We start from the raw sequence: 24,574 nt of genomic DNA, 5'->3' as shown, positions 1-24,574 counted from the left end.
TGTTGGGAATATGTAATTTAAACAGTTTCTATATTAATAAATATTTACGTATTTTCTTGTACTTTTCACAGAACACTTGAAGAAAGGGCTCAGAGATTGTTCAGCACTAAAGGGAAAAAGTCATTAGATCCCAATTTGCTAGCCAAGAACAAACCAGGTAAAGCTGGTCGTGGCAAAGAAAGTGAAAGGCAGAGAGATATTGCTGCATTAGAAGCACAAGTTTACAGGTAATTTAATTATTTTATGTCTTGTAATGTACTTTACTGTTCTGGAACAAAATATGTGCTAGAATCATATTACAATCCACATTCATTGTGTTTTGTAGCTCACTATTTTTATGTCACTTCCCTTTCTCTGTGGCTGTCAAATTGTGTAAAAATATCAATTTGTATTGTATAAAATATGATTATATTTGTGTTCACTTGTTTGTGTGTTTGCTATGTAATGTGTTTAAACCCAAAAATAAGACCTATTATAGGAAAATAATCCAACAACCAAAATCTCGTGAATTGCTGTTATGTTTAACTTTTTTCCTCTATTTTTTTTCATTTTATTAGGCATAATAACAAAAAGTGCACAAGGCAGTTTGGATGTAATGCACTTTATACACTGCAAACACAAATAGAACATTTTTATATAGTTAATGTTGATGTAATGCAAGCCTTCCTGATTGATTGTATATGCAGATTACATAAAATTAAATGCAATGAGGACTATCCAGACAATTAACTTCTACTAGGCCATAAATAAATACTGCCATGGGCAAAAATATATATTGGAAATTTTTGAAAACTGAACCTTTGTATTGCTTGTCTGCATAATTGCCATTCAGATTTAAGCATTTGTCTTATCTGCTGACAAGTCAACTTATTCCCACTTCATAAAATACTGACAGCATCTTACACTTAGTCTTAGTCTAAGTGTTCAGAGTGAAGCACTATTTCTTGCGTATGAAGGGGCGGGAACCCTTGGAACAAAGTCTCTACTGTAAGGTGGATGTTTACAAATGTCCCATTTGAACTGATGTAACAGTTCTTGTGGTTTCAAGCATTGTGTTACCAAGCATTGCTGTGCTGGAAAAAGAAACCAATAGCCAAGATAACCAGGCCAGTTGTTTTGAATGTCTTCTCTGTGTTTTTTAAAATATTTCACAGTAGACTTCAGGATTGATTTGCTTCTACATTCCGTAAAATAAACAAACAAGGTTCCTTGAGTGCCTCAAAAATTGCTACCCATAACTTCTCTGACTGATTAGGTTTGGCCTTAGTTCTGTTCAGAGGAACTTTTTCTTCTGTTTTGTAACAAACAAGAAAGCACAAAGAAGCAATCATCTGTTGAGTGCTGTGGTTCTCAAGAAGCGATTCAGAACTCAACGAGTACGGAACTAGTGGCTCTCAACTAGTTTAGTCATGATCACTTACAAAATGCTCTGGAAATCTGAATAAAGCAGTTGATACATTATGGAATACAAGTTTTCATAAATTTTTATGTCAGTTTCAGTTCCAGTTGTTGCTCATTACAGACAGGCAGCAAATGCTATTGACATCAGCATCCTTCACATTCATGTGTCCACTCTTTAGAATGGGAAATCTGGGGAAAAAGCGGGAATGTTTTTCATCCGGGAAAAACTTGAAAATTTTTTAGCATTCTGGGAATTTTTTATTGGTTTAGTTTTCAGTTGAGTTTCTGTATTTTGACTTGTAAAGACTGATACTCTAACAAATAATTTTACTTTTGCCTTTTGCTGCAGAATAATGCTGTAGCAATAAAACATAAACAAGAGAATAACATCAAAATAAGATTTAAGTTGCAAAGAAAATGCACCATTTACAGCAAAAAAACACAGTGCGCACACAAGTGTATGCCGACAGCAAGATGTGTCGAGGGCTTTAGGAAGAGGACTATGCAATACTTTGTAGTAACAAACTGCTTTCGATGTGTGTCATGTCACAACTTTTTACATTTCTAACAGGTCATGGGGAAATATTGTGGGTTGTTTGAGATTTCAAAGTCGATTTTCTTTCATGCAAGATGAATTAAGTGTGAGAACATGAGGTGGATTTCTTACATAACTGAGCATTTGACTTTCATTCAAAAGTTAGCACTTTGAGAAGCAGCCACTTAGAAAAATTTGTCCAAGAAGAGCAGCCATTTATACCATGATTTAAAGTTTTATTGGCACTTTTGTGTTTGGTGCATAAAGGTAACACATTGTAAAAAAAGGCCAAGTTTAAAGGTAACTTTCTGCACTGCTGTTTAAAAATTGTAGCATTAAGAGGATTGATAAGTTTTACACCTCTGAAGAAAAGTATATTGTCTCTTGCATGGAAAAAACACACTTTAGTTTGGAGTATAGTGTATTTTCACCTGGGATTTTTTTTTAAACCAGCAAATGCGGGAAATAATCTGAGTTTGTTTTCCTTGTCCATGTATGTAGCATTCTCTTAGACAAATTACACTATTGTAAAAAAATGAAAGGCCTACAGCCGTCCTTATGATCTTATTTATTATGTAGCTACCAGTTTGGGCACTTCAATGCGCCATCTCCAGGCCTTTGTTGATGCTGAAGGGGTTGTCATGTTCCATTTGTATGCTGCATCAGTTGCCAACGTAACTGGTTTACACAGACTATCTGTAAGTTTGCTGTCAGCACTCCAACCGTCAATTGGCAGTTGGAGTGCTGGCATCACAGTTGCAGATAGTCTGCGTAAACCAATTATGCTGGCCACTGATGCAGCATATATACGGATCATGATAACCACTTCAGCATTGACTAAGGTCTGAAGATGGCACATTGAAGCGCTGAAACTGGTAGCTACATAATAAATTAGATCATAAGGATGGCTGTAGATGTTTTATTTTCTTACAGTAGTGAATGACCGTGGCCCCAAGACTTCCAGTCAAAAGGATGGACATACAAAAAAAATTACGCTATTGATGCATAGCAACTTCACTCATCACATTTGGGCTATATAAAATGCAGATATCATGACGAATGTCAATAGCTCCTGGATTTTATGCCACTGAAAGTTGTTTTGCAAAGTAGATTTCACATTTGATGAAATTTTCCATTACAATACTACTATAGTCACATAAAAAATAATGTAGCGTTCTCGCTGTCACAGCTCTAAGCACAATGATGTACTCCACAAGTCAGTGTAGAAACTATTGTTTCCTTCCCATTCTACCTGGAAATTGGCTTACTTCCTGGGTATCCCCAATATATAACAGTAGAATAAATGATAGGACCTATACTGTATAACGTAGTTGCAAATTCAATTAAAAGTGTGACAGTTCCTCAAAAAGGAGAATGTACTGCAGATATACAAATCATAGCTGTCTTATTTAACCTAAGAGAAATTGCAGTCATTATTGTAAATTATTGTTATAGGTGAAGTATTGAGGAAACTTAGGTTTTATATGTTCTGAACTAACATTGTGCATTGTATTTCACATCTTTTTTTTTTCTGGGAACAGTATTGCTAATTGCATTTCAACCTTGTTTGCCAAAACCATCACAAACACAATTTATTGTTATGTTGTCTGCAGAAACATATTTCTAGTTTTGTTTTCCTTAATTATTTTGTCATTTTTTATTATTTTCACTGTGTTTCTTAATTTTTTAAATTATTTGCAATGTTTTTTCTTAAGAAAGTCACTGATGTGAAACTTCCGGGCTTATTAAAACTGCGTGCTGGAAAGTGACTTGAAGTTCGAAAAGTAAGAAAGAGGTACTAATAGGAGTAAAGCTGTAAGGATGAACCATGATTCATACCTGGATAGCTCGTTCCATAGAAAATTTGATCGTGTAAGGCAAAGGTTCCAGGTTAAAGTCCCATCCTGCACATAGTTTTAATCTTTCAGAAGGTTTTGATACTTGTTGTGGTGTCTCATTTCCTGTTTTCATCATCACATGCAACTCGAATAGACACTTGAAGAATCTTTGTTCTACATTGAATGGGAGATTAAGAGCTAAAATTTGAGATTTATTTGGGTTTATAGTGTGGAATAGATGTTACAGTTCCTAAGTGACAGGTAGCAACCACTAAACAAACTTGCCACTCCTTGAACAGTCATCACCACCAGCTAACAAAACTTCATCTGTTGAGGTTGCTTTGTCTGTTGGTAGCTGCCATTTTTGGCACTTTTTCATTTTCTGTACATAACAACTTTGTGTGTTAATCACTGTAACTGTGTTGACATTAGTGATTTAATAGTGAATCATTTGAAGATACATGGGGAGTAGATGTCACTTGTTTCTTCAATTAAAATTATAGCTTATATGCACTGCTCAAAAAATAAATTGTAATAAATTTACTGATAATTAAGAATTTTGATGGACATGAGTGTTTCATTATTCTGCCTGTTCAGTAGTGGAGACACTTATGTTGTAAATACCATTTATGCCCAGGCTTACAAAGTTACTAACTTGTTTGAAGTATTTATCCACCAAAACACAGTCGCGGGCATGGTAGGTGTTGTTTCTTTTATTTCCATTTAATCGTAATCATATTTATTGTTGGATTGTGACCAGAAAAGATGGTGGTGCACCTTGCTTACTAATAGAAACATTAACAAAGGTGAGAAAATCAGCAAGTGCTAGTCTTTGTTGCTCAATAGTATTCTGTAAGAAGGTTTTGATGCATTTCAGTGATGAAAAACAATGTTCTTCTTCTGATGTGATTATGATTATTATAGTTATTCTTTCAACAGTGTCACAAGTTCATTCAGTGTATCAGAAATATTATAAGCTGTTATGGAGTCTAGCAAGCACAGAGCTGCACACATACTTTTGAATCTTTCTCTTCCATAAATAAGAGAGCTCCATTTAAAGTTTCTTTGCTTCCAAAAAAGAATAACATTCAGTACCAGCTCTGAAAGAAGTTTCTGGAAAGCTGGAAGATTCTTTGGTGAATTTCTTTATAGAAAGAGAGAGGCTGCAGCTAAGTGTTCTCTAAACATGAATCTTTCTTTCACCCTGGAACTTACATCATCACATACGTCTTTTGCCTCCCGTAGTAGATCACATTTCACTTCTCCATCTTCTGTTCTCACTCTTTTGTGATACTTTTGTAATTCTGTTGATTTTTTCATTTACATATTCTCTGAAGTTTGTAATTTCATGCTCAAAAGCTGTCAACTGATTTTATGCAGAAGTTGGGTCAGTATCCTTTTCTGTAGCTGATTATACAAAATACCAATGTGGATCACAATACTATAAAAAAATAAGAGCTGTAAAATGAACCCTTCATCCTCAAAATAGTTACTAAGCCACAGGCATGCAGGATGGTATTTTCATCACATATCCCCATTGGTTATATTATTCATGCACTTGATAATATCTTCCCTATATTCGAAAACAGTATTGACATTCTTTGACTGGAAATGCAAAAGAATAAGCACAGAACTTGGCAGCTGTTTTCATAATCATACCTGCCAAGTTTTCCGGTTTTCCCAGAAGATTTCTGGATTTTGGGGTAGTCTTCCAGTTTTCCGGATAAACATAGTTTTTTTTTCCGGATTTTCAACTTCCGAGATTTTTCCTGCCCTCTGTATTCATATCGCATTTTAGTTTTGACTTTCGATAATAGCTGCTATTCTGAGATGCGAGTGTTTGAAATTTGATGGAAAGTCGACCGACAATATTATTGTGTGATTTAGTGTTTTCGTGATGAGTTCAACTAAGAAATGATGTTGTCAGTCTTTTAGGGATTCATATTCTGCTGAATTTCTGTGTATTATGCTATCGTGGAAAGAAGAATGATTCATGTTCTGTCCCATGTGTTTGTGTGATATAAACATTGCTTATGGAGGAAGAACTGAATTAACAAATCATATTAAATCCGTTAAACACGTCTCCAATACAAAAATAAAGGATAGCAGCAGGAAAATTGATTCATTTTGCAGGTTGATGGCTCTGTTACTGTTGAGAGTGAGAACTTGACAGATGATTCCAAATGGGCTCGCTTGATGAGCATTCGTGTTCCTAAGTACGATAGGTTATCCAGGCTAACGCTTTCTATTTTGAATTTACTGCACAGCAGTGCTGAGTGTGAGCGGGTGTTCGGCTTGATGAAGAAGACTCACAAACAGTTTAGGTCCTCTGTGTCAAATGAAACTGTGTGATACATATCTGTTTTGAAAACAAGAATCAGTGGTCCATGCTACATGAACAGTTTTCCTTCAGAATTTCTGAAGAAAGCAAAGAAAGCTACTCATCTTCATCTCTCCTCTGCAACCTGTGGTGGGATATAGCCAGTGTTTTGTGAACTTGAGAAAATTTTGTAAATAAGTGTAAATAAATGTTCAGTTTAGTAGTTTTGACACTGTCATTCGTATTGTGGCTTGCAAGATCAAGAGCAGAAAAGCTCATTTTTGTGTAGTGTGTAAACTGTTCCCAATGTTTAAGTGACAAAAAATTAACACTCATGAGCAAGTAACTTGTGTAAATACCTAATTCAGAGTTCGAAAATGGTTATCTTAAAATGTAGCCTACGTTATATGTTTTAACATTATCTGTAATCTCTTTCCTCGCTATGTTTGAACACCTTGCGACGCATGCACATGTTAAATTTTTGCGATTTGGGATCTTCTGGATTTCTTTTTTTTAAAGTTGGCAGGTATGCATAGTATTTCGTTGAGAATTGCTATTCTTTGTGGAGGTGCTGAAAAGAATCTGCAAAGTCCCTGAAGTGTAGTGAAAAATATTAATAAATTTTTATTTATTGAAGCAGCTTGAAGCATAAACAGATGCAACTGCCGGGCACAATATTGAATGTATGAGGCATTGGAAAATTTTCTTTAACAAGAAATCATATCCTGCATGACAAGCTACTCGTGACTGCTGCACCATCATACATTTTTGTTGTTAGTTTGTATACACAGTTCTTCAAACGGTGATTTATCTGTTGTGTTATGTATGTTGCCAGAGAATGAGTGTCATGATTTTCTAGTGTTGTGAAGTCCCAAACTCTTTCAATTGTTCGTGCATTAATGATGTACCTGGATATTAGTACTATCTAGAAAACAAAGGCTGCATCACTTTTTTGTCAGCTGTTACAGAAACAAACTCTGCACCTTTAATTTCTTTTCAAGTTTCTTCTTGGCAGTCTTGAAGCATGCAATGGAAGACTTCATACTACATGGTTTCAAGGTGCCTTTGAAAATTGTTGATTTTTCTAAATGCAATTTTAATGCCAAGTCTAATTGTGCACTAAAATTAATCAAGGCCAAAAAAAAAAAAAAAAAGGCCAGATTTGGAAGATGTTTCAGTCTCATTGTACCCTCTGAGGGCAAGTTCCAGTGCACCACAAAAACAGATATGTAATAATTAGATTTAGTATGTACCTAGTATCGGCGTCTTTTTCTTAGTGTAATGCCACTGACCTTCTGTACCTGCTTTCAAATGGATAGATATATTTATACCGCCTATAGTAGCCAGATTCAAAATGTTATTGAAATGAACTGAAGAAAATTCACGTTTCCTAATTTTATCATGGAAGTGTTTAATATCCATGAAAGTTCTTATCCAAATAATAAACAAGGAAAATAAAACAAGACATTTTTGAAATCACAACCATACAGCCCTCACTGTTACTGTACAATTTGCAGTAGACTTTTTTTACTGAATTGACGACTTTTCATTTTAACTGTCTGTGAAATTCATAGAGTAGGAGTCGGCCTAACTAGCCTCTTGATTTCTAATTTTTCTTCAAAGTTGGGTAGACTAAAAGGTTCAGAAAGCAAGGAAATTACCAGATTCATTATTTAATGTGTTCAGGTGTCACTCGAGCTTCAAAATTCAATTCAGTTGCAGACACAACACCCAGGAAATATTTACATTGCTCGTAGGTACAGGCTGCTAAGCACTCTGCATACCCTGTCCCATCCCGAGATACCTTAGTCCACATTTGCAAGTACAGTGCAACCCCAAGTCACTGTTGGCACATTTCCATCAGACTCGGCTGTGTTCTGCACTACCTCCCCACTTGTATATGAGGCTCAAAAAGCAAACACATTTTAACAAAATGTTTCATGGGGGTAGCACAAACCTCCAAATGTATATAGGAGCGGCCCTGGACCAAATTATAGTGTTTCTGATTGTAAATGCTATTATTAAAAATGTGCCCATCACAGGATGCTTCCATTACTTAAATGAGGTTACCAATATTTCTTTGTCTCCCCAGGTTCACAGAGTTAGTTTCTGAACAACGAAATGCTACAAAAGAAAATGTTCAGCGCAAACAAGCTCGCACAGAAGGAGAACGTGATGATTCTGATGCAGAAGCAAGTGCAAGTGAATCTGAGGATGAGGATGATACTGATGTACCATACAATCCTAAGAATTTGCCACTGGGATGGGATGGAAAGGTGAGTAATTTCTAATTGGCATTCAAACATTTGAACAAGTTAGTCTTCTGCCGTTAATCCCTTTTCTGGAATTGAACTGTCTTCTGGAAGCTGCTGTTACATAATTTTTGGTAACTGTACAATAGTCAAACAATTCCCTGCAGTAATACCCAGTAAAATTGGCCATCAATTCCTATGAAATGGAAAATCCAACAATAAATGTCAGAAAATAAAAATTATCTTGCCATAGCAAAGAATCAAACTAGTGCAGAATGTCATTTACTGTAAAAGAATCCAAACATGAGCTTAGTTCAATGAAAAATAGGAAACCAACTGTAGTGTATGATATACACAATGAACAGGTCCCACAAATACCAATTGTGACCAGCAATCAGATCTGCATCATCATGTTTCAGACATGAGGCTTGTCAAGCAGCGAAATTGCGTGATGTGTGCACCATAGTCAAAACAATGTGGTGTAGACATGGTATCAGTTCCAGTTGATAGGTCGTGTATGCTGCACAGGCTGTAAAAGATCGACAGGTGTACATTATGATAAATATCTACGACTTTTCAGTCAAAGGGATGATGGGCTAAGTGTTCCAGAACTTAATTCCATGTTAGAAGAGGCTATAGGATGTCATTTATCACATCAAAATGTCAGGAAAAATCTGCATGATGCAAATCTCCATTCTTGACAACCATGGCGAGCACCATGTCATATAACCACCGTCATGGACTCTGACCAGAATGAACTCCCCAGGATTGGTGTTACTTATGGATGAAACTCAGGTCTGTTTGTATCTAGATAATCACAGGCAATGTGTTTGGAGAAACCCGGTAGTATCAGAATCAGACACATCCAAAACTGTGTCCCACATGTGCAAGAAAATGATGGTGGAGTTATGTTCTGGGATGTCAGTACATGGGGCCATAGTACACCTCTCATGGTTGTTGAGGACAGTCTCACTGTTCTGCAATACAAGGATGATATTCTGCAATTAATAACGAGACTGTACTACCAACATTTTAGTCGCAATTCTTCTTGATGGATTTTAACCCACTTGCTTGTCACACTGTCCTTGTGAAAAGTTCTTTCAGCATACTCTAGCATCATCAGAATGGAGTGACCTGCCTGCCATTGTGAAGATTAGGGTAATTTGGACCTTGGCTGGCTTGATCTCATTTATAATATCCCATGGTGGATTAAAGCGAGCATCCCGTGCCATGAATTTTGAAATAAGGGTGATGCAAAACTTTTGTTGATTGGTGTATAAGGAATGGAAAGTCCAAATTGTAATACCAACAGTAGTATGAAAATGCTACTCACCATAAAAATGACATATTAAGCTGCAGACAGGCACAGGCACACTTACTTGTGCGAATGTGTGTTTTCTCATTTGTGAAGAAGGCTTTGGCCAAAATCTCAATGTGTAATATTCTTTTTGTGGTGTCTGTCTGCAACTCATTGTGTCATCCTTACAGTAAGTAGCAATTTGTCCTTTTCATAACATTATTGGCGTATAACAAGTGACACAGCTCTGCAAGAACATTTATTATTTCTAACCTGTTTCTGCATCATAATATGACATCAAATCTTTTACAGCCAAAAGCAGTAAATATGTGACTTGAAGAATGTGTAGAGGTTGTAGACTTGTATTACAGAAAGTTATCCATTTGAACTTTTGTTAGCATTATGTGTCAAGTATATTACAATTTTAAAGTGTTGTATAATTTAATTTCAGCCCATTCCTTACTGGCTGTACAAGCTTCATGGATTGAACATCAGTTATAATTGTGAAATATGTGGCAATTTTACCTACAAGGGACCAAAAGCATTCCAGAGACACTTCGCCGTAAGTAAAGATTTAGTTTATAGAAATAAAAAAAATATTCTTGTTTAACAAAATGCATGGTCACATTATTATTTGTTTACAGGAGTGGCGCCATGCACACGGTATGAGATGTCTTGGAATTCCAAACACAGCTCATTTTGCAAATGTCACACAGATTGAAGATGCTTTGGCATGTAAGTATTTTCCTGTTATTATTTCCATCCATCACTCCATAAACATATCTCAACACATAGCTTGATAATTATTTGTCAATAGAAATCTATTTGATTATTGTCAGCTTGGCTTCTCTACCCTATCCTTCAATATTCATGTTTCTTCTTTGAGCATAAACGGTGCAAAGTGATACATGTTAATATTGCACGATTTTATTTTCCCAGTGAATGGTGATTGATTGTAAAATTTATGATTTCACATAGAGTGCGCCACATACCATTCTTAAATGAACACCTGAGGCACATTTTTACAACACTGCATAATAGATTCCTTAGTTAAGGGATAACGTGTGTACCTCTTTCTTGTTACCTCAGCTGCCCCTGATTACTTCGTATGAAGCTACATGAAAGAAAAACTTTTTCTGCTGTATACCATGCAGCATTGATCAACATAAAATCACAAATTTGAGGAGGAGTTGATGTAACTGAGCAGTCAAAGCAATGGATTGGAATGGCTGATAGAGATGTCGATATACATCTTGATTTAAGTTTTCCGTGATTTCCCTAAATTGCTTACGGAAAATGTCAGAATGCTTCCTTTCAGACGTCATAGCATTTTCCTTTCCCATCCATCCTTATTCGAATGTATGCTCTGTCTCTAATGACTCATTATCATTTCTAACTTTTACATACAGGATGTAGTTTATTTCTGAATAATAGGCATGAAATGTTTCAAGTATTGTGTAGTGAAATACCAGCCTCATGAAATGAATGTAATGTTTTATCAAAACTAATAATTGTTTGAAAGTATAATATGAATGGATAAAAAATTTACTCACTTAGCAGTGGCAGATTAAAAGTCATGAAAATTTGTGAACTTTCAGAGCCAGTGACTCCTTTTGCTGCTAGAAGGGTTAAAGGGAAAGGAAGAGGAATGAAGGGAAAGGACTGACGGGGAGGGAAGAGTTACAGAAAAGTCACCCAGGAGCCAGGTTATGGGTGACTTACCGGATGGGAGAAGGAAAGACTTGTCATTGGAGTGTGTGTCGGACAAGGTTTGAAAACCTGAGAACTTAAAAATGGAATATTGTGCAGTAAGCAAGACAGAGTGATTCTTGAGTTTCTCCCGGCGTATTTGATAATCAAAATATCCACGGGTGTACTGCCGGTCTATAGTGTCCAACGGGCACAATATTTCGGCGATCAAACATGTCGCCATCATCAGGTGAACTGACGGACTGAGCTCCTGTGAACGTGCCGGCACGGAGATCCGTACGCTATGGCTGCCATAGCGTACGGATCTCCGTGCCGGCACGTTCACAGGAGCTCAGTCCGTCAGTTCACCTGATGATGGCGACATGTTTGATCGCCGAAATATTGTGCCCGTTGGACACTATAGACCGGCAGTACACCCGTGGATATTTTGATTAAGACAGAGTGAGTCAATAAGAGCAAAAAACTAAATGTATTATCCATGGCAGACAAGTGAGGAGGGTGGGAAGAAATAGGAAAATTAACAATAATTTTGGCCAGGTGGGTGGTGAGAATGAAGCAAAGCCAGTTCCCAGCTGCAAGGTTCTGAGAAGTTGGCGTTAGGAGGCAGAATCATGATGGCATGTGTGATGAAACAGGCACAGAGGCCATGACTGTCAAGTTGGAGAACAGGGGTCTACAGTTTGATAGTACTGCAGGTACTGCTCACAGTGACTATGTAAAAAAAAGAAATATGCTCACTTCTTTTGTTTCATAAATATTCATTTTATTTAAATTTTATCCTTTTTTTGATCATGAAGTAATTGCTTACAGGTTCAAAGAAACTGCATTCTTTGTTGCAAAATCCTTAATGCACAAATAAGTAGACTGATGCAGTTCACTGATGCAAGGTATGTAGTGTAGAACACATGAACCATTGATAAGTAAATAATATCATTCGCATGTGTTGCACTTATTATCATGACTGCATTGTTGGGCAAGTGAGCATTTGAGAAATAATAACCCATGAGACAACATATTAATCTGAACAGAGGTCCTGCTGCCAAATACCAGGCATACTGCCTTAGCTCAAAAAATGGGCCCCATCTCTCTTTTTTGGGTGGGAATGGAAGATGGGGGAGAATTCCAATAACGAATGGTGTGGAGCGGGTCGCAGTCTGTGCATCTCTGTGTAGTGTGTGTTCTGAAACAGGACATTGTGTGTTACCCACATACATACACCCTCTGTCTATACCCATTCACCTGAAGTGATAACTTGGGACAGTCATACTAATATAGGTGGCTGAACAGTGTTTACGTAGTAGCTGGTATGTGAGATGAGTCATTTTGCAGTTGGCTCTTCCTTTGACAGTATGGGTTTTGCCAGTTACAGTGCTGGTGTAGGGAATAGTAGAAGTGTGTTTCAGGCAAGTCTTACAGGGAGGTCTGTTACAAGGATAGGAGGTATAGAGTAGGGAAATGGATGTGGAAGGAGCATAGATCTGACCAGGATAATGCAGAGATTTTGGAGGGGGGGGGGGGGGGGGGGGTGACAAATATGTGGGATGGCCAAAAGATCGGAAAGGATTGACATCATTTCAAGGCTTAATTTTAGGAAGTCCTAGTCGTGTCTAAGTAGCTGACATATAAGAAGGACTCACTGGCCCTGCAAGCTCTCACTTTTCCTCATGCTTTGTGTTTTCTCCTGCCGCTGTTAGGTGAGTAGATTTTCTTCTTATGCATTCATATTAAATTTGAAGTTTTATAATTTGTAGTATTTACATTTAAATATTTGGTTGTCAGGAATATTCCACCTTTGCTGCTAATATGTAAGATTTAATTTAACTAGTATTTTCCATGGTACCCAAGTATGCAAAAAATATTCGCTAGCACTAACCTATTTGTCTGAGCTAAAACTTAACAAACAGTTTATATGGTCCAGAGCGTGTAATATTTTCATTTATTTTTCAACTTTCTTCCATCTACTTACAAGATGTGGGAAAAAGTCCTATTCACCAACATTTAAGTACATCAAACACTTTATGAGAAACACACATGGCATTTGCATAATGTTACTTACTTCTTATAGAACAAAATGTACTGAAGTTAAGAATAGTACCATCTGAAGTTGACAATTTTAATACAATGGGAAACAGCAGAAGTATTCATTTTAAAAACAGAAATACAAATGTAGCCTTATGGCAGAGAAAGGCACAGATAAGTAGCAAGAAAAATAATTGGCTGCCTCACTGGTGAACTAAAGGTGCCAGTAAATATAACAATTTTGCAAATAAGTTAAAGTTGTTGCAAAGTAAGAACTCCTTCCTTTCCATGGAGGAAATTTTGTAGATTTTCTTTTTTTTGGGGGGGGGGGGGGGGGGGGGTGCGTGGTTGAAATAACAAGAAGCAAGTTTAATAGTTATGTATGGATATACAACAAAGGAAGTTAACCAACGGTGAATCGGAGGCTAATAACCTTGGCCGCAATTACTTGTTCTTGATTCTCACAAGGGAAACTCCCCATCACAACCCCCCCCCCCCCCCCCCCCCCTTCAGATCTAGTGGTAAGATGGCCTAGTGGACAGCCCACCAAAAACTGAACACAGATAAAGCATGAAAACGGGAAGAAGGTGTACTGAACAGTGAAAAAAAGAAGCAAAATAGACACAGCAAATGGCCAGAATGCAAGAAGTGCAACATCAAGCAAATCTAAATAGCCATGGCAGTGTGTTATGTGGTCATGGTGTTGCACTGCAAAGGGGAAGAGCCTTATCAAAATAATAATTAATATTAACGAAGGTTAAGGCCAGGAGGGTTTTGGGACAGTAGGATATATTGTAGGGAGAGATCCCACCTGTGCAGTTCAGAAAAGCTGGTGTTGGTGGGAAGGATCCATATGGCACAGGCTGTGAAGCCACCATTGCAATGAAGGATATCGTGTTGGGCAGCGTGCTCAGCAACAGGGTGGTCCACTTGTTTCTTGGCCACAGCTTTTCAGTGGCCATTCATGTGGACAGACAGCTGGTTGGTTGTCATGCCCACATAAAATGCAGCACAGTGGTTGCAACTTAGCTTGTAGATCACATGACTGGTTTCACAAGTAGCCCTGCCTTTGATGGGATAGATGGTGATTGTGACCGAAATGGAGTAGTTGGTGGTGGGAGGATGGATAGGGCAGGTCTTGCATCTAAGTCTATTATGGGGATATGAGCCATGAGGTAAAGGGTCGGGAGCAGGGCTTGTGTAGGGATGGCCGAGTATATTGTATAGGTTTGGTCGGTGGCGGAAGTACCGTGGTGGAGTGGGTGGGAAGAAAGTGGGAAGCACATTTCTCATTTCAGGGCAGGTCGAGAGATAGTCAAAACCCTGCCAGAGACTTTAATTCAGTTGCTACAGTTCTGGGTGGTACTGAGTTACAAGGGGAATGCTTCTCTGTGACCCGACGGTGAGATTTTAGAAGGTGGTGGGAGACTGGAAAGATAGAGTATGGGAGATTTGTTTTTGTACAATGTTGGAAGGTTACAGTGGACCATTGGAATATTTTGAGAGGAACTGCTTGTCACTGCAGATGCGACAAACACCGGCGGCAAGGCTGTATGGAAAGGGCTTCTTGGTATGGAACAAGTGGCAGTTGTTGATGTGGAGGCATTTCTGGTGGTTAGTAGGTTTTATATGGACAGAAGTGCTGATGTAGCCATCTTCGAGGTGGCTTGTAGGGTTGAATAGGACCAGTTGAAGCAAATGGGGGAGAAGCTGTTGAGGTTCTGGAAGAATGTGGATAGGTTGTCCTCTCCCTGAATCCAAATCCCAAAGATATCACAGTGAATCTGAACCAGGTTAGGGGGTTTAGGATTTTGGGTTCTTAGGAAGGATTCCTGTAGATGTCCCATGAATAGGTGGACATAGGATGGGGCCATATGGGTGCCCATAGCTGTTCCCCAGATTTATTTGTAGGTAATGCCTTCAAAGGAGAATTACTGTGGATGAGGATATAGTTGGTCATGGCGACTAGGAAAGTGGTAGTGTTCAATAGCAGTAAGGCCATGGGCATTAGGGATGTTATTGTAAAGGCTGATGGCATCAATAGTGATGAGCTGGGCGCTGTGTGGGAAAGGGATAGGAACTGTGGAGAGTCAGCGGAGGAAATGGTTGATATCTTGTATATAGGAGTATAGGTTCTGGGTAATTGATAGAAGTTGTTGGTCCACGAGAGCAGAGAGAAACTCAGTGGAGGCACAGTAACTGACTACAGTGGGGCATCCTGGGTGGTTGGGTTTATGGACTTTAGGAACCATATAGAAAGTAGGAGTGCCAGGAGAGTTTTTTTGTGCCTACCTGTGGCTCAGTATCTCCTCTATATGCTGAGTAGCTACTTTCCTTTTCATAATATTGTTACATTCTGTCCTGGATTTTCCATTGTTTGGTTTTTGCCTTGCGGTTTTTCTTCGATCCTAACCCAGTGCTGTTTTCCTTTGTTATTATTTTCTAATGCGTTACTGTACTCAGTGTCCATCTTTCTTTCTCTTCTTCCCTGTATTTCTCTTGTCACCTTATGAACCATACTGCACACTCTATGTATGAGCCACACACACTGTACCAACTGTCTCGCCCACACATGACAGACGGCTACAAGACCATGCTGATTGTTGATGCAGCATCTTGTGATCTTGTGTCCCACATTACTCCCGCCGATATCAATTATCTTATAACTACAAATTGATCACTCTCCCTGTTTCACTCTCCCATATATATATATGCGAATGGACAGTTTGTTGCTGGTCATTCCCACATAGAAAGCGTCACAGTGTAGGCAGGTCAGTTGGTAAATCACGTGGGTGCTTTCACACGTGGCTCTGCCTTTGATCGTGTACACCTTCCGGGTTACAGGACTGGAGTAGGTGGTGGTGGGAGGGTGCATATGACAGGTTTTACACCGGGGGCGGTTACAAGGGTAGGAGCCAGAGGGTAGAGAAGGTGGTTTGGGGATTTCATAGGGATGAACCAAGAGGTTACGAAGGTTAGGTGGATGGTGGAAAGACACTCTTGGTGGAGTGGGGAGGATTTCATGAAGGATGGATCTCATTTCGGGGCAGGATTTTAGGAAGTCGTATCCCTGCTGGAGAGCCACATTCAGAGTCTGATCGAGTCCCGGGAAGTATCCTGTCACAAGTGGGGCACTTTTGGGGTTCTTCTGTGACAGGTTCTGGGGATGAGGAAGTGGCTCTGGTTATCTGCTTCTGTACCAGGTCGGGAGGGTAGCTGCGGGATGTGAAAGCTGTTTTCAGGTTGTTGGTGTAATGGTCGAGGGATTCAGGGCTGGAGCAGATTCGTTTGCTACGAAGGCCTAGGCTGTAGGGAAGGGACCGTTTGATATGGGATGGGTGGCAGCTGTCATAATGGAGGTACTGTTGCTTGTTGGTGGGTTTGATGTGGACGGATGTGTGAAGCTGGCCATTGGACAGATGGAGGTCAACGTCTAGGAAAGTGGCATGGGATTTGGAGTAGGACCAGGTGAATCTGATGGAACCAAAGGAGTTGAGGTTGGAGAGGAAATTCTGGAGTTGTTCTTCACTGTGAGTCCAGATCATGAAGATGTCATCAATAAATCTGTACCAAACTTTGGGTTGGCAGGCTTGGGTAACCAAGAAGGCTTCCTCTAAGCGACCTATAAATAGGTTGGCATACGAGGGGGCCATCCTGGTACCCATGGCTGTTCCCTTTAATTGTTGGTATGTCTGGCCTTCAAAAGTGAAGAAATTGTGGGTCAGGATGAAGCTGGCTAAGGTGACGAGGAAAGAGGTTTTAGGTAGGGTGGCAGATGATTGGCGTGAAAGGAAGTGCTCCATTGCAGCGAGGCCCTGGACGTGCGGGTTATTTGTGTATAGGGAAGTGGCATCAATGGTTACAGGGATGGTTTCCGGGGGTAACAGACTGGGTAAGGATTCCAGGCGTTCGAGAAAGTGGTCGGAATCTTTGTTTTAATATATATATATTAAAAACAAAGATTCCAAGACTTACCAAGCGGGAAAGCGCCGGTAAATAGGCACAATGAATAAAAGACACACACAGAATTTCGAGCTTTCGCAACCGGCGGCTGCTTCATGAGGAAAGAGGGAAGGAAAAGGAAAGATGAAAGGATGTGGGTTTTAAGGGAGAGGGTAAGGAGTCATTCCAATACCGGGAGCGGAAAGACTTACCTTAGGGGGAAAAAAGGATAGGTATATACTCGCGCGCCCACACACACACACACACACACACACACACACACACACACACACACACCCGTGCGCGCACACATATGGATGGGTGTGTGTGTGTGTGTGTGTGTGTGTGTGTGTGTGTGTGTGTGTGTGTGTGTGTGTGTGCTTATTTATGTAACTTTTGCAATTTTTATGCCATCATGGGTCCTTGCTCCTTCCATCTGCATCAATTCAGAAAGGTTTGCTTATCCCTAGTGAGAATCCTGTCCCACATGCTATTTGTGATGTTGCTTCGCTCGTCAAATCCCCCCCCCCCCCCCCCCCCCCCCCAAATGCCCTTACCCTCAAATTACCAATCTCCTTCCACACTGACCTCCATCTGTTCAGATTGCACCTATCCTTACCCTCACCAACATAGTACTGCAAAAAACCCAAACCACCTCCTCTCCATCCGCAAAATTCTCCTGCTATGCAATCCCAAATTCCTGGAAACTCTTGCCCTCCAGGAACTACAGCAACAAGTATGTCACCTCAAAAACTTGTCCACCCTGCTCACTTCCTACTCCCCCCTTAGAGTACCACTGTCCACCACCTCTACAATAACCTCCAAACCTCCCCCACAAAGCCTTTATTGCAGACCCGCTACGTTTATCCCACCCTCCAAAACTCCCTTCCTCCACCTCGCAGAATCCAGAACCTAAACAGACCCAAAATATAGTCGTGAACCTTTCCTCTAGAAGCCGTAGCCCTACAGAAATATCAGTCCTTTACGAAGGCCTCCCATTTTTCCCCACTTACAAATGTAATAATTCAGGACTTGTTAAACATCTTCCCTTCTCCCGGTCCCTACAGTCAAAGCACTTTTTTGCCACCCACCCTACCAATGAGACTTGACCAGAGACCAATATTGAACCCTGCCTGTGATCCACCCCCATTGCCCTCAAATCACCCCCTGTTAACTTTCCAGAATTTCTTAATCTCGAACCTTGCCTCACCATCATTCCCAAAATCCCTCAACATGCAAACTAACCTTACATTTGCAGAAAGAATCCCAATCCAATATCTAAAAGCTGATCCCAACCTAATAATCCTGGCTACTAACAAAGGCTCCACCACTGTTATGTTTAACCACAAGGATTACTTGGCAGAAGGACTCCGCCAGCTGTCAAATGCATCTACCTACAAATTTTGCCACAGTGACCCCATTCCAGAAATCTAGCAGGATCTCTAGTCACTCCTCCGATCCCTAGGCCCATCACGGAACCTCTCCCTGGAGTCCCTCTCTCTATCTCTTAACATTCCCCACGCTCCTAACATCTATATGCTTCCTAAAGTCCATAAACCCAACGAGCCAAAATGCCCCATTGTGGCCGGTTACTATGCATCCAATGAGAGAATCTCTGCTCTCGTAGACGAACACCTTCAGCCTATTATCTGGAACCTCTCTCTTATTTAAAAGATACCAACTCTTTCTTCCACTGACTCTCCAAGTTCCTGTCCCTTTACGACATGGTCCCCTGCTCGTCACTATTGATGCCACCTCCCTTTACACTACACCCCTAATGCCTAAAGTCTTACCACTATTGAACACTACCTTTCCGAAGTCCCGCCGAATTCCAAACCAACAATCTCCTTCCTAGTCGCCATGATTTAACTGTACCCTCACCCACAATACTTTCTCCTTTGAAGCCATTATCTACAAACTAATCTGGGATATCGCTATGGGCACCCACTTGGCAACATCCTATGTCCACCTATCCATGTGCCATCTAGAGTAATCCTTCCTAAACACCCAGAATCCTAAGATTCATTGATGACATTTTTACGATCTGGACTGAAGGTGAGGACACCCTATCCACATTCCTCCAGAACCTCAGCAGCATCTCCCCCCATTTGCTTCACCTGGTCCTGCACGACCCAACAATCCACCTTCCTAGATGTTGCCCTACAGCTCGAAGATGACCACATCAGTACCTCTGACAATATCAAACCTACTAACCGCCAGCAATACCTACACTTCGACAGCTGCCACTTGTTCCATACCAAGAAGCCCCTTCCATACAACCTAACCATGGTCGTCGCATCTACAGAGATGTGCTGTTGCTCTCAAAATGTACCGAGTGTCTCTCTGAAGCCTCCACAGATTGTAATTATCCTCCAAACATTGTATAAAAACAAATCTCCTTTGCCTTATCTTTCCACTCTCCCAGCACCTCCCAAAGTCTCACCATCTGGCCACTCAAGAGCATTCCCCTCGTAACTCAGGACCACTGGAGCAACTGAATTACATTCTCCTCCAGAGTTTTGACTACTTCTCGTCATGCCCTGAAATGAGAAATGTCCTGCTCCTATCCTTCTCACCCTTCCCACAATGATATTCTGCCATCCACTGAACCTACACAATATACTTGTCCATCCCTACACAACCCCTTCTCTGAACCCCTTACCTCATGACTCAAATCCCTGTAATAGACCTAGATGCAAGACCTGTCCCCTCCATCTTCCCATCACCACCTACTCCAGTCCGTTCACAAACATTACCTATCCCATCAATGACAGGGCTATCTGTGAAACCAGTCATGCGATCTACAAGCCAAGCAACCACTGTGCTGTATTCTATGTAGCTGTGACAATCAACAAGCTGGCTGTCTGCACGAATGGCCACTGACAAACTGTGGCCAAGAAACAAGTGGAACACCCTGTTGCTGAACACGCTGCCCAACATGACGTTCTTCAATTCAGGAACTGCTTCACAGCCTGTGCGATATGGATCCTTCCCACCAACACCAGCTTTTCTGAATTGCGCAGTTGGGAACTTTCCCAGCAATATATCCTACAACCCCGTAACCCTCCTGGCCTCAACTTTCGTTAGTCATTGTCCTCACCCATCCAGCCCCTTCCCTGTTCCCATTTCAGTACTACACAGCCCTCATCCCACCAACGCATCCAGTCTTTTTACTTCTCTCTTTTCCCGCAACCCCCCATCCCTTACCCTCCACATGTCCTCCCTCCCAACTCCCCCTAGCTACCTTACGCTCTATCCACTTCGTCACTGCGTGCTCCCCAGGAACATTTCATTGTCCCTCACCCCTTCCCTACTATCCCTCCCCCTTTTCTGTCCCAGCCTCCTCCTTAACCACCCCCCCCTCCCCCCGCCCTCAATTGGCACTCCCATCACATGCTGCTGCTGCTGCTGCTGCTCCTCCTGCTCGTGGTGTGGCTGCAACTCAGCATCTCCGCTATATGATGAATACCTACTCCACTTTTCTATTTGTTCTCACTGGACTCGCATTCGGGAGGACGACGGTTCAATCCCGTCTCCGGCCATCCTGATTTAGGTTTTCCGTGATTTCCCTAAATCGCTTCAGGCAAATGCTGGGATGGTTCCTTTGAAAGGGCACGGCCGATTTCCTTCCCCATCCTTCCCTCACCCGAGTTTGCGCTCCGTCTCTGATGACCTCGTTGTCGACAGGACGTTAAACTCTAAGATCCTCCCTCCTCTATTTGTTCTATTGCTATTATTATTATTATTATTATTATTATTATTAGTAGTAGTAGTAGTAGTAGTATTGTGTAATTTATAAACCAGTACTAATAAATGTTACAGGGGCACACTGCACTTGGGCAGTCATTATGTCCAGTTGTTTTCCATTGATCATTTGCTTATACTAGTACACATTTGGTCTTTCCTCAGTCAGCCGCAGATAGGATGAGAGAGGTTAAAATCCTGTCTGACCTAATCATAAGTCACTTTAGAGGTATTCAAAGATGCTTCATTCTCTCAACCCTCTCTGATTGAAGGAATGCTCTTTCTTCTTCTTCTTCTTCTTCTTCTCCTCTCTCTCTCTCTCTCTCTCTCTCTCTCTCTCTCTCAACTCGAGAAAACAGAAATATGTTTGTCATTGTATTTTGTCATGTGTAGTACTTCTGGCAATGTTTCCTTCAGTAGTTTTCTTTACTATAGATACTGTGTGATGATCAAAAATTCAGCAAACATTTTCAATGTATGTAAGTGATTGTAGCTGAAGGTTTTTTGAAGTTGTTTTATAGTTTCAAGTGGTTGTTTTATTTATATTTTCAGTGTGGGAGAAGCTTAAAACACAGAAGCAGAGTGAGCGCTGGCAACCTGAACAGGAAGAGGAATATGAAGATTCACTTGGAAATGTTGTTAACAAGAAAACCTTTGAGGATTTAAAAAGACAAGGCCTCCTCTGATATGGTTTATTATCATTGTGTGTGCATGTGTTTGGCATGTATGTGCAAGGTTTTAAATATTGATGGAAAATATAATGTTAGAAAGAAAGCATGGTGGACTTACTGTTGTTTGTGAAAACTGTCGGTTTTTATCAACATGAAATTCCATGTTCTAGCTCAGCATTTAGTTGAGACCTACTGAGTACTGTGTTAAATTTTGTCAAATAAGTGTCACAGCTTTTGTTTTTAAATGTAGCTCAGCTGTCAACCTATGCATTATTGCGATTTCCTTTTTATATTCTCCACTGTACAAAATATTTTTTGTTTGTGTGTACCCTTTAATGTAATGTGCAATTTGCAGTCTTTGCCCTATATGACATGTCTTTACATTGCTGTACAGTAATTTCTTCTGGCTTTCACATAAATACTGTTCTTACAATAATACTGTGTTATTTTGTTATTTAAATGTGAGAAGGAAGACCTGTTGGTTGAAAATAAGATGTAATATTATAGGCACAATTAGTGTGGTTAGATTTGTCATTCCTGAGTTTATGGATTGTTACAAGCTGGCTAATAAGGTGGAAGATATTTCAATTTTTTCCAGAGAATCTGCTCAAGTATGTAGGAAGTTTTCCATGGAATATAATATAATTTTCTGGTTGAAAGGTTTTTGGCTCCAAAATAATCCTGAGATGGAAACAACAAAAGTTTTATACTTGTCATTGAAAGAGTGTAAATGTTTTCGATGGCAGCTAAAACCATCTTATATACGAAGACAACAATGATGGTGAAGAGGAAGATAGTTCAGATGACTGTTTTCAGGGATTTTACATGTCAGCTTGGTTTTGTAAACTAGGGATGTTTTTAGTCTGACTTTACAGTAATACTGGTAAAAATGTTGTTTTTTTTTTTTTAAATGCTGAAAAATTAAGGTGCACCTTACAGCGTGCAGCATGTTATAGGCCATAAAATACAATAAGTTGTTTGTATGCTGAGACTGAAATAGAAAAATGGTTTCTTCCCATCATTCATTAGATGTAAATCCACCTGGATACTGAAACCAGCGTTGTGGATAGTGGATCTTTAATGTAAAACACAACTTTTATTTCTGTTGTTGGCTTACTTTATCATCTTGCAGCCATGGTTATTATCTGACTGACAGGTGGGCTCTGTAGCTTTTTTATGAACTTTCATGGCATAATTCCTTATGCGAATTTTATGTATTGAAATAGATTGATATATTTCAGTTGAAGCACAGCATGTTATCTCTGAAACAAGAAAATTACATTACAGGCATAGTCTCTCGAGCTATCAGAACCTTTATCATTCTTTCCTATCCACATTTGTGATTCTTTTCAATTTCTATATATCATCCAGGTGTTCTGTCGGGTTACTGTGTCCATTTTATGCACAATGGACGACCAACTAAGCCTTCTTCATGGCTGAATACCCGGAAGCATACTGTACAGGTGCTGACAGATTGAGTACGGAAGTCCTTTATTTTCAATAAAAGAAAAGGGAAATTTTTTTTAAATGCGTGACCTGTGGATGGCAATTGATCTTCACAAAGCCGTGCATGGGCCCTGGGCTGGCGACACATCAGATTTTTCCAGTATATGCCGCTATCCCACGGCTTGTTCACATGCTCAACGAACAAACAACCTTTCTGCCGACGGGGTGAAGCTTAGGGAAGCGCCACTTGCCCAGGCAGAGCTTCAACAGCAGCCAATCAGAGAGGTCCAGGGGATCACGTATGAGTGCCCACCGCACCGAGCTGCGCGAACGAGGCGTGTGGATTGCCCTATTTTACTGACAGGCCCCCAACGAGATCAGACGCATTGGCTGGTTGCCTCCGTGCAGTTTTCAAGCCCCCGCTCAATCTGTTTGTGCCTTAGGGCCGCTAAACTCACATAATGTACCCCGGCTAGGTCAATCAGTAAATGTTTTCTCAATAAATGGGAAGCAGTTTGCTGACCGGAGTTGAAAAATTAACACTTGTTCTTTTTTAGACCCCACTTCCACCTCAGCCACATCCTGACATGCACAACTGTTGTCAGTGAAGTGGGATCTGACCCACCATGCGGTCTAACAAGTATTGAAATTACGGCTAGATGCCGGGACATTTTCTTTGACCTGGAGGCTATGCAGTAAATTAACTTCTTGTGATGCTGGAAGCACCGATACGACACTGCATTTTTACATGCAGCTGTCCCTGTTGCCGTCGCGTCGGTCCTGGTGGTCTGTATTATTTCTGCATTAACGCACGCGATACAGTGACATTGCCGTGCGTTACCCATCACATCGCCAGCCGAGCCACAGTCAACCGGATGCCACTGTATCAGATGCTGCCGGGGCTGCACTTCTCACCGCCACTGTAGCGGCGCTGCGCAGCCTGCAGCCAATGTCCGGCTGCCATTTCATGTGCCTACGCTGTCTTTGCCACGCCACCAGCGTCACCTCCTCCAGCATAATGAAGTAGTGTAAGTCGCGAGCAATTGCAGTAGCCTTGCCTCGCTATCTTTGTAGCAATTCCTTGAGTTGTTTGTGAAGTCATTTTGTAAACATGCCTGACACCCATTCAAATAAGCAAGTAGGAGCTGCTGCTGAAATTCCTGGCGCAGACCCTGTCACTATGTTAGAAGAACAGATAAGACAGTTAACTGTGCAAAAAATGGAATTGCAATAGCAGTGCAATGAGCTTTCGGCGAAAAGCAACAAAGAAATTACAATTGAACAAGCAGCTGCAATCACTAGTCGCGCATCTGCAGTTAGCACAATTCCGCCTATGTCCACTCTTGTTGGCAGTTTCCCTGCCGTAAATTTCATCCTGTCTTTCGCCGGTAAAACTAAC

General features: G+C 40.5%; 1 protein-coding gene across 1 annotated transcript in view; it reads left to right on the top strand.

Moving 5' to 3' along the window:
- Window positions 1–22,165, top strand: part of LOC126357124 (splicing factor 3A subunit 3) — a 56,344-nt gene extending 34,179 nt beyond the window's left edge. The window contains exons 8-12 of the mRNA XM_050007426.1: window positions 72–227; window positions 8,187–8,370; window positions 10,095–10,205; window positions 10,288–10,378; window positions 21,611–22,165. Of these exons, the coding sequence (XP_049863383.1) occupies window positions 72–227; window positions 8,187–8,370; window positions 10,095–10,205; window positions 10,288–10,378; window positions 21,611–21,744 (676 nt within the window). The 3' untranslated portion in view covers window positions 21,745–22,165. The remainder of the gene's footprint in view (window positions 1–71; window positions 228–8,186; window positions 8,371–10,094; window positions 10,206–10,287; window positions 10,379–21,610) is intronic.
- Window positions 22,166–24,574: the final 2,409 nt, after the last annotated feature.

The sequence above is a fragment of the Schistocerca gregaria genome, chromosome 1, assembly GCF_023897955.1.
Source record: "Schistocerca gregaria isolate iqSchGreg1 chromosome 1, iqSchGreg1.2, whole genome shotgun sequence".
Lineage (NCBI taxonomy): Eukaryota > Metazoa > Arthropoda > Insecta > Orthoptera > Acrididae > Schistocerca > Schistocerca gregaria.
The sequence above is the reverse complement of the archived record's forward strand: the minus strand, read 5'-3'. Positions and strand labels throughout refer to the sequence as shown.